This window comes from Chlamydotis macqueenii, chromosome 7, assembly GCF_036417535.1.
Source record: "Chlamydotis macqueenii isolate bChlMac1 chromosome 7, bChlMac1.mat, whole genome shotgun sequence".
In the NCBI taxonomy this organism is placed as follows: Eukaryota; Metazoa; Chordata; class Aves; order Otidiformes; family Otididae; genus Chlamydotis; species Chlamydotis macqueenii.
Genome location: NC_141562.1, coordinates 36,968,051 through 36,979,446, shown reverse-complemented (window position 1 = coordinate 36,979,446; position 11,396 = coordinate 36,968,051). Strand labels below are relative to the sequence as shown.

The following is an 11,396-nucleotide window of genomic DNA, read 5'->3' as shown; positions in this document are numbered from 1 at the left end:
TCTTAAACTATTTCAGAAGCTCCATTTGTGTGGTTTTTTGCTCTGCATTTGGAGGAAAGTTCCAGCCTAGGTTAATAATATAGTGGCAGTACTTCACAATTCTCTCCAGCGTACAGAAGTAGCTATTAAACTGTCAGCAGCACTAAAAGATGATATTTTGATGGCAATGGATAGGAACCCCATCTTCCTGCTCATGCTAGTCAACGTTTCTGTAGCTTTCAAGCACAGTCAACCATAATTTGTCACTGACTTGCATATGTGACATTGGCTGAATAGGTAGTCTGAGATACAACTGTGTCAATCAGATTTTCAGGTGAAACTCAGAGCATCAATAGGCAGCTGTTCCCTTTTCCTTCTCTGTAGCTCTTCCACTCATTCCTGTTCACCGTTTACCTGGAGACCTCTAGAGAAGTTGCAGGACATGACAACTTCATTGCTGAGGCTGTTCTACTGATATCGACCTGCGTAATCCCCTCCCCAGCTGCAGCCAGAGATATAATTCTATATACAGAATGAAGAGCAAATTCCATCTCGGTACGTCCTGCGAGGAAATATTGGCCAATATCAGTCTGGCTGTCTTCTCACTTTCTATGTAATTTTTCCTTTAATGTTGTGCATATCCTAAATGACATTTTCAACATTTAGTGCAGGTGAAGAAATTGTGCTATTTCAGGTGAAAACATTTTTTTTGTCCATTGTTAGAAGACCACTATAGGTAAAGAGTGACCTCAACAGTGATCTCTGTATTCACTACCTTGAAGCTGTACCACACCTGCAGTCTGGAAGAAACAGCAAATCCTAGTTTGTGCCAAAATCTAGCAGATTATCATAAACTCATCTGTCCCTTCTGCAGTTTTAAGCTGGTGATCAAAGTCTTGAAAGTCATTCAATCCCATCTGTATCAAAGACTGAATAAAGTTGTGTCTTTCTGTCTAAACCAGACTAGAAGAAGAATATTAGAGGCAGAAATAGGCTTTACTTACAAGTTCTCAGGCAAAATTAAATGATTTCTTATCCTTGTGCTCCAAGTTGTTTTTCTTTCTTTTCTAAAATAAAATGATGAGGAAATGTACATCCACCTGGGTTGTTCCAGAAAGGCTCAGCAGCAAACATTGTGAAATCTGTCATGAAATGTTCATCAGCCTGATGTGTATTACAATGAAATGGTTCTCTGGATGAAATCTTGAAATAATTGCAAAATTTTTGGATTTATAGATTGCTAGAATCACAATGCACAACTGATAGGAAGATGTGTACTGTAGACTTCAATGAGCTACATGAACATGCTACAACGCTAAAAGGATTTTAAGGAATTTGGTTTGATGTTCTCTATATTATAGATCTTTATGCCTGTTCTTGGTCCAATACCTTTGTTTGGCAAAAGCATATCTTCTAGAAAGGTATCTAGGAAATGTAGAGGTCACTCGTGTACCCAGTAGTTCTTTGTAGTAGGTAATCACCTTCTCCGTTGGAAATACGTACCTCAGAAGTACTTCTATCTGAGGTATTTGTACACTGTAGCCAAGTTAACTCTCAATATCCTTTTTTTGACAGCAAACCAGCTTGAATCACGTATTTTTAAGACCTTTATCCAAGTGAGTTCAAATAATTTCTGCAGTTACTTTCTACACTCTCTTCCTGGCCAGTGTACTGTTTAGAGTATGGATACCAAAACTAATAAAAAACTCCAGTGCTGCTCTCAGCAGTATCAGTTAAATTGGTAAAATCTGTGTTTATACACCCCAGCTGGGGTGTATGTATTTGGATAATAGATGTACTTTGGTTTAGTAGTGTGCTACAGGGATGTGAAAATTTAAATAATACAAGTTAATTTAAGAAGGCTTGCATTATATAACTGCACAGGTAATTGATTAAAAAATCCTTCATTTTCTTCAATTATTAGTTTTGTGATCAAGTGATCAGAAAGATTATTATTACTACTTTCAGTTATTGTAGATTTCTAGGAGGTAAACACTGAGGAATGTGGTAGTGCTACTGTAATTATTTAAAAAACTTTAAATAAAAATTAAAATATCACAATGAAAAATATCACCTTCAAAAATCCTCTTTTTTAAAAATAACACTACAATCTATGATTTTTTTTTAAAGTAGACTATAAATTTGCTAATCTTCATCACAGATTTTTTTTTTCCCCATATCTTGTACTGAGAATGCAAACATCTTGGAAGCCAGGTGTTAGCTATTTGGCAGTCCAAGAGTTATTACAGAAATATGCACAAAACCATGTGCAAACAGCATACTTGGAGATTTCCTCCTAACTTTCCTCAAGAAGCATGAGGAGACAAAGAGCCCAGCTTCAGTATTTAAGTCAAGAAAATGAAACATTCATGTGCTGTAGCTAGATATTGTTGCTGTAGCTGAACAACCCGCGCCTGCCTGCCTAAGGTTGGGGATGCACAACTGAATTTAGATTCTGGCCGTAAAACCTGCATTTAGGGACACAAATTCGAACCAATCATACTAAATAAATCAGCGGGCCCAGGTTTTATCATCACAGATAACCCTCATTAATCCGGCGAGCTTTTCCTGAAGACAAAGGACAAAATGAATTGCTTGGTTGGCGTTGCCTGAGCAGCATGCTAATGCGGGGAGGTGGAAGGGATGAATTATTCATGCCCTTGCAGCCCGAGCAGGCAGATCCTGGCTTTTCCTGTTACCATTGCAACAAGTGGCGGCTGGCCCAGCCGCGCTCGGGCTGTCGCGCGTCCCCGGAGAGCGCCGAAATGCCTTCTGGAGAGGGAAAACCTCCGTGCCTCCGCTGCGCCCGACACAGTCGGGTGGATTTTCAGGTTAAACCTTACGCAAAATGGAGCCAGGAAGCACGGTCTTTTGTAACTCAAATGTACTTGACCATAAATTACTCCTCTTCTTGGAAGAAAACAGGTTCCTTTGGTAAGTTTGTGCAACTTCTGACTTTTTCTGAATCTGCTAAGTTCTTTTCAGTTTATTGTAACTATAACATGAAGTTTTCTGCTAGTCTTTCAAAAAATAATCTGCAGTCTTTTTGCTTTTAAAATGACTTAAATGTTAAAGGGCATGCAATATCTTTATTTTAACTCAAAAATATGTAAACAGTATCTACAGAATTGACACTAAAGTTACAATCAAGCCTTCTTAAATTAACTTGTATTATTGGAATCTTCAACTCCCTGTAGCACACTACTAAACCAAAATATATTTATGATCCAAATGTGATTTCTTGCAACCAAAACTGTGAAACTAGTGTAATTCAGTGTTGAACTGAAGAATCAGAAAGTCTTACTTTTTGTAAGAAATGTCGGTTCCCTGTTGCAAATATAGTTTGTGTTGCTGCTCTTTGTTCAGCTAAATTCATTTATGATTGGGCTGGGAACAGGAACCGAGACCTGCATGATGTTCTTACCATGCGTTAACTGTTCTATTGTGTCATAAAAATAGATGAAAAACTAACTTTCCCAGTTTTTTCTTAGGATTGGAAGGATGTGAAGTGTATGATAGTAATGAACTAAGGCTAGACTCACCACTTCTTTATAAGGGGAAAAACATCAAAATGTTTTGCCTTATTATTAATTATCGGCGTGCCTACCTATAACACTTGTTTCAGTTGTTTGTCTGATTTTTGTTATTTTCCAGTAGAGATACCATCTGCATTGCCTGAGAACTCTCAGGTAACTCACTGCTTGGCACAGTTAAATGTTGGTATAAATAATCATCTCCCCAGAGCAGAGGCCATGGATAGGAGTGTGAATATGAAATGAATCATGAATAAGTTCTGATTGTGGATAACAAGCTCTCCCTCATTTTATTTGTTTGTTTTTAATTACATAGTCTAGATTTTGCTGCTTCTACTTTATTGTCTTTGTTTTGATCATAAAAGTGTTTTATTTGACATCCAAAAGGGAGCCAAATTTTGAAGGGATAAACGTACGGCATAAAGATATCGAGTGCTAACAGTCATTAAATGCCCTGCCTGTGCTTTAAGAACAACAGGAAAAAGAGGTGAAAATAGGGATATGTAAATAACAGAAGATATGCAAACAATGGATGTAATCCTGCACTGCTTAATCATGGGAGTAATCCTTATGCACGTAAGTAATCCTGTTGGTTTCAGTAGACTCGCATCAGTAGGTGCTGTAGCGTGAGGCCTGTATTTTTCGAGGAGATAACGGTGCCTGCTTTACCTGTTTTTTTTCTGTAATGTCATTTTAGCAACACAGTTCTTGGTGATGTTTTTGAATGTGTTAGTGATGATAATAAATTAGACTGGACCAGATCTCTGTTTTGCTTCTGAAAGTATAAAAGAGAAAAATGGGATAATGTATTCGATGTGTCCATAGAAGGTACAAACCCACGTGTGTTATTAGATGTGTGCTTGCAGTGGAATAGCACTACTCACCCTGTTGACTGTATTTGTAGATCACTTTTTGTACATGAAGTGTATAAACTTTGCTTCTTTTAGGATATGATGCAAATTTAACAAAAAATCACTGACACCTGATGTCTCAAAGTATATATGAGTCTCCATAAAAGCCATGTTGATAAATAATGTTCATCTTTCTGACTTAAATACATGGGTTTTGTGATGTCCTGTGAATATTTTTATTGCTGTTATGGTCTCTGACCTGGCCAAAATAACCCCCACAGTTCTGCCTTGGGAATAACACAGTTGTGTAAGTGTTGCAGTTGTATTGCCCTCCTTGTCAGCCCGGCTTGGCATTTCTGAGCTTTCCACTCCAAGACCTTATAGTGCTGCCCTGTAATCCAGGATGGGGCTTGGGATCACCTGTGTGCCCTTCCCCAGGCAGTGCATCTCTTAATGAGGGAAAACTAATTACCTAAAAGCTTTTGGTACAATGGGGCTGAGGAGTATAAATAGTCATGAATGGTTCCTGATGCTCCACGAGCCATTGGCTGGTGTTTTTGCTGGATGCCAGCACCGGTAATGTGGGTATGAACGTTACCCTCTAACCACTGCAGTCATTGCTGTGTCAGGATGCTTCCTCTGAGGAAACATCCTCTGGTGTGCACCCTGAAGGGGCCAAAATAGAGATGAAGTAAAGATGCCATGGATTACAGCTCCATATGGTGTACAAAACTCGGTTGAGTGAAGTTGGTATTAAGTACCTGTTGGATTTTTGTTGGTTGCGTTGAGACATCAAGAATGGACTGATTTTTCTTTAATCAGCTTCAATACATGGCAAATTTTTTTTGTGTTTGTGAATAAAGTATACTCTAGCTACCTGTTTGCACAGAGACACCATATAGAGACAGTTTGAAGCTGAGGCTACATGGCTGTTCTGGGCAGTAGGGTGCTGGAGGCAATAAAATAACCCGTGCCAAGAGGCTGAAGGGCAGCTGCTGCCAGGGGAACGGCTGGAGTGGCCCTTGGCAGCAGTGTTTCTTCTCGCTTGCTCCATGCATGGTCCCAGCAGCAGCATGAAGTCTTTCCAGATATGTCCCTTTTTGTTCCCTGCCCATGGAGCCAATTCCTGATCCTTGGAGAACCCCACAAGATTGGTTGCACATGAAGTTGAGCTTTATAGCTACAGTTTCAAGGGCACTTTTTTTCTACATCTGTTCTCTTTGTTGAATTATTAAAAATGGATAAATAAATAAATCACATGCTGCTCTTCTTGTTTAAGGATCTCTTCCTGACCATGGGCAGAGATCAGGTGCCTGTTTTAATTTTTACTACCTTTGAGTTTTAGAGATGGCTGTTCAAGCTAATTTTATTGAAAAGTCTTTAAAACTTGACCAAAAAAAAAGTGCTCTAGAATGTTTCAGCTCATTTTGTATCAAAAATGTGTGTGGTGCTTTGGAGCAGCCTGTTTGTTTTTCCTTTGTGCATACAAACCACATTCAGGCAGAGATGTTTTCTGTAATCACTGACGTGTCAGTCTCCTGTCTCTCTTTGGTAGAGGATACCCATGTCTCCTTGCTTCCCACCTAACACAGAGGGCAGGGGAATGCATAGGTTCCACTACTTCCTCAGGTTAGAAGCTCTGTCAGAGCAAAGCTATGGGTGTGTGTGCTTCCAGCAAGCGTAAGAGCAGATTCTGTGTGGTCTGGCAGCGTTCCCTCCTCTGTGTAAGTGGAGTTTTGCTGCTCGTTGGGGTTGGGGACACAAAGGCAATGCATTGTGGCTTCTCTGCCTGGCTGTGGGCATTGCCATGGTTGACGGACTTTGCTGCGTCAACGTGGAAGTGTGCTGAGGTTTCCTACCTAGGCCTTGTGTCGCAAGCCTTGTAAAAGTACAGGCAGAGAAAGTTTCCTAGCTGTTGTTTTGCAGCTGCTTGGCAGCTTGTGGCAGAGAAAGCAGAAAGACCAGAAAAGTCAGCGCGGGGCCCACACAGCGTGTGGATTGAGCAAGGCCTGAGACCGTGGCCCTGGGAAAGCCGAGCGCTGGCTGAACATCAACCACTTACTTTATTGGTCCCCCATGTCACAGCCACATAGCAAACTTGAGCTAGCATAGTGTGATGTAGTCACTGGCTGTGGAACAGATGTGTCCCATGGTCCAGCATGTCCTCGTGGTGGGATTTGCCACATCTGTTGCATGTAGAACCCTGGGGACAGCAGTGCCATGTGCGTGACCAGGGAACAGTGGCCAACAGAAGACAGCCACAAGATATTGTGGATGGCTCAGTTTGGTCTTTAACCTTAACAAAAGACTAAACCAAAGTAGCTGCCTTAATTTTATGCTTATTAGCAGCTACCTAGTGGCTTCTAAGTGGAAAAGCTGAGCTGGTATGAATATACATATTAAGTATGACAACAGCACAGATAAAATGCATATGAAATTATTAAAGGTTTTACTTGTTCTCCATGTGTTCCTTTGTTCTGTGACTGGGAGGAACAGCAGTCCTTACCCTCTTTGTGGTCCAGCCCAACGCCAAGCTAGCATCTCCCCAGGGCAAGTTTCAAGAGTGTTCTTCCTTCAAACAACATTGTTCTTATTTTGTGTGACATTTCTATCTCTCCAGAGAGGGGAGAGGTGGGCAGAGGATGATCACACTCAAACCTGTGTATGTGTTCCCGGGCCCAAACCTGTCTCAGATGACCATCAGCGATGTGCACTGTACATCGCTCACGGTTATGTGATGGTGTAACATGTCAGTCACACTTGGCTTGGAAAATACACACATGGAAGATTTGTCCTCAAATTTTGAATTGCGTAGTTCATTGGGAAAGTGCATTTCTGCCTTCCAGTGGGGTCATCACTTCAGGAATTATCTGAGCTCCTGAGCAGATGGGGTTATTTTGTGTGCACCCAGTAGTGGCACCTGGTGATGTCCAAGAAAGATTTGATTTCTTGAGCAGAAGAGTGGGTAGGAGACAAGAGGGGAGAGAGCTCCAGACTCTTTTCTGGTTGAACTGCAGATGGTGAATTCATTCAGAGCTACAGAAAGGGAAGCTCTGAATCTGAATGTCAGCCTTAATATATTTAAATGACAGCTACTGAACTGTCACCTAATGGTTGACACTAATTACTAACAGGCAGAAAGCAACTGTTTTCACAAGCTGCATTTGAAGAAATCTAAGCCATAAAGCGTATTGAAGGTCCATGCCACAGCCTTGTCATGTAGCCATGGCTGACAAATGAAGTGCCGCCTCCAGATCTCAATTAGCTATAGTAGATGAGTGATAAAACACAGGTTGAAAACTTTTTATTTCTCAGCCTTCAAGAACTGGCTTGTCTACAGTACATGTTGCAGTTATTACGCTGTGAGTGCAATTAGCTGGAAGATCGTGTTCATTTTCATTCATTAGTTGACAGCGGTGTCTTTCAAAATCATCTCTAGCATTATGAGCAGTAAATGATGGTGTGCTTTCAAAGGTTAAACCATTTGATTATTTTTTTAGTTTAATTTGCTTATTTTCAGAGAAGCTACGTTAGTAATGTTATTAGACACTGGAGCCTCCCTCTAACCGTTATGGGTAATGAACAACCGTTGGAAACTGTTTGATATTTCCATGGTTTGAGGCATTCGTGGCCCCAGAGAGAAATGTTATCTTTCAATGAGGTCTTTAATTGTTTCTTGAGTTGATAAGAATTAATCTATTGCTGGCAAGATACTCACTTCAGTTGTGGGTGAATCTTAAAAAAAAAAAAAAATTCGGTTGCTGTCAAAATCAAGCAATCTGCCTGAATTACTCAAAAAAATACTGCGGTGTTTTTCTGTAGCAACCACTTTGTCATTTTTGATGGTTTTGCATTTCCTGGCAACGCATTTCCAAAAAGCTTTGTTCTCACCATGGAATTACAGTTGCTACTCCCTCCTGTGGCCCTGCCTGACACCTGACAGTCCACCAGGAGCAACTGGGAAAATTCAGTATCCAGCATATAGCAATGACCCCTGCCTATTTTTAATGTGTGAAATCTTTGCTCAACTCTCTGCAAAGTACATACAGCCTTTACATAAACCTTTCCTGATTATTTAAGACCATCAGTGCTGGCTTCATAAGGGATAGAGGACATAATGATGCAGATCAAACATATAATAAACAGTGATGAAATTAGCTAGTGCAGTTATTTTGACCATCTTTTGGAAGATGGAAAATTGAGTCAAGAGTCTATGGATACTATTTCCATTGTGTCTGTAGTAGAGCCTAGGATAAACATATGGAAGTGTTTTTATCAGCGGAAGACTGAGCAGAATGTAGTGCTAGCTGCTGTCCTCATGGGTGATGTGGAGCGCCTCTGGGATTGTGTTCCAAATCTATCTGAATTTCATTGATTGTGTTTATTTTTATACTTCTATTGATCTAGACTTCTAGTGTCTCTTAGAACTGCATAAATGTAAAATCAAGTTGTGAGGTTGAGTACACAACAACCAGGAAGGTTGGGGAGATAGCTTGTGTGGCTTGGCTTGGAAATTCCCATGGAGAAGCGAGGGCAAGGCACATGGTCGTGTACTCTCTGCAACTCCTCTGCCTACTATCTTCTGAAACTGCCAGCTGCTGCTTTTCAGATGCTGAGAAAGAGCCTGCTCTCCTCTCCCTGTCACCAGCATGGTGCTGGTACAGCACTCCTCGCATCCAGCATTTCGGCCGTGTAGCTGAAACAAATACATCCGCAGCTGTCAGATGATTCTACGTGTAAATCAATCCTACCCGTAGCTTTGTGCATAGCAAGGGCTATTTTGGAAATGTATTCAAATTTTTTTCTTTTTCAATACAGCGAGGCTTCAACAGGCAAAGTTCCTTCAAAATGTCTTACAGAAAGAGCTACTTGTTTCCTATGTAGTCTTTTTTTTTGTTAACAGATCTCTTTTTAGGGTAAGTTACACTGAAAGTAAGGTTTAATCAACAACTGCATGGCTGCCTCTTGCTTTGCTAAAATTTCCTTCGACCATCTTTTTGCTTGTGTGACTTGGTGAATGGAAATGAGACACCTGTTAAATTGCAGGTGGGTGCTCACCTTCATTAATAATATTGTGCAGTACTGCAAAACCAGAAAAGCAATCTGCAGCGAGGTTCCGTGTGAACCTGCAGATAACAGCACAAAATTTCTCAGCACAGTTTTAAAAAAAAAGGGATTGAAGCATTGTGACTTCATTCTCACTTCCTACATTTAGAAGTGAATGTGGATAACACAATGCGCATTGTTATGCTGAGGATGATATGCCATAGAGTGCATTGTGGGTATCTCTCTCTTACCATCCTTTCTATATAGAATAAAATAGCTGGAAGGAGATACAGAACTTAACAGGAGAAAGGAAAAAGCTGCGCACCAGAACGGACATAGCAAATTGTTAACTGCTGCTCCAGTAGATTTAGGAGGGTTGCTATGGTTTCTTTATAAAACTCTCCCAGCCACAGAAGTTACTCAAACCATGCTGTATGTAGGTGTAAGGAAACGTATCGCGCATGCAGCACCAGCCCATGGGTCTGGGGCCAAGCACACCAGCGAGCGGTCGGCACTTGGCGAGTGCTGAGCATCACCAGTTCAGCTGTTCCCTGTCCTCTCCTCAAAATTAAATTGTCATAATACAAACTGAGAACTGCCTGGTGGTAACAGCCATTGCCTGGTGAAAAGGTGAGCGCACAGCATGGTGTAGCTAAATTACCCAAACCGTTATTTTCCTGTTGTATCCTCTGCTTTTTGTTCTCATATTTCTGAATTTCTCAATGCTGAAATTTTTAGGGCAAATGCTGCTTGTTTGAGTTGTATGTGTTTTTTTTTTTTCCTTTCTTTGCCTGCATAGTGCCTTGAACAACAGCCCATGACCTAGTTCTGTCTTTTAATTGCTGCTGCAATATGAATTTTAATTCCATCGAGAGTCCAGATGTATTGAGGTTGTGCAGCACACAGCAGGGCCAGTGCCATTTATCTTACAGGCCAGTGTTTCCCAGCCCTTTGAACTCCAGGAGCCCTTAACCTCTTTGAAAAAAAAATCTTAAACCATCGTTATGTGTTTCACTGTTGGTTTGTGATGGGAAATGGAGATAACAACTGTTAATCTAAATGTTAATAGGCATTTTCTTTTACAGCTTAGATTTACTGTTCTTTAAGCTTTGACTAAAAATATTAATGGAGATGGATGTGAGCCTTGCGTTTGCATCGTCCAGTGTCAAAGTGAACCTGACCATGGGTACTGACAATTTCTAGGAGCCCATCTCTGCTTAATACTTAAGATATTTAATATTTTTTATTTATTTTCATGACCATTTTTGGTGACTTATGGGCACTGGTGGTAGAAGATGAGTATGTCATCAAGAAATGTAGGCACTATGCATCTAGTGGAGATGATAACTTGGTGAACAAGGTATTAGATTTAGCATGCCCCAGAAGAGTACACTTTCTGGAACAATGTAAACACGAAAATATCTTTATTTACTTCTCTGCACTTTAGAAGAAGCACTGGCTACATTTCCTGCATTTTGAGCATCCCACAGATCTCCTCTATCAGTTGCCATTTAGCTGTTGTGCTTAGCTAAGATTTCTCTTTTGCTCCGTTGAAATGGGTAGCGAGGGCAAGTTATCAATGTGCCTTCTCCTGACTGCTCCAGAAAGGGCTTAATTTTAGTCATTCTGTGACTGCAGCTTGTGAAAGACACTGGAATCCTTTGGGAGAAAAAAAAAAATATATATATATATAAACATAAGCTGGTTTAGGTTAGATTAGATCTCAAAGTGCTGGGATACACTAGTACTCTAAGTGTAGAAGTTTAATTGCCAATATTAAGGAAACTGCAAAATAGAGAAAAAAATAGTGGTTTCTAATGTACGCATAAGCATGACCTACCGAAAATGTACATGTACAAAGTGTCTGTGAGTGGAGTTTTTCTTTATATTGTACCAGAATGCAGAAAAGGAGAGTTGATAATACTCTGGAGAGCCAGAGGAAGAGCAGAAGGCTGAGGACATAACCTCATGCGAGCACTGGAAATGT

General features: G+C 40.5%; 1 protein-coding gene across 2 annotated transcripts in view; it reads left to right on the top strand.

Annotated features, from left to right (window-relative positions):
- The first annotated feature begins 2,744 nt into the window (after positions 1–2,744).
- Positions 2,745–11,396, top strand: part of C7H10orf90 (chromosome 7 C10orf90 homolog) — a 66,976-nt gene continuing 58,324 nt past the window's right edge. The window contains exon 1 of one of the 2 annotated variants that reach the window (XM_086752336.1): positions 2,745–2,913. In XM_086752336.1, the coding sequence (XP_086608462.1) occupies positions 2,745–2,913 (169 nt within the window). The remainder of the gene's footprint in view (positions 2,914–11,396) is intronic. The other variant, XM_086752337.1, reaches the window with a different exon arrangement.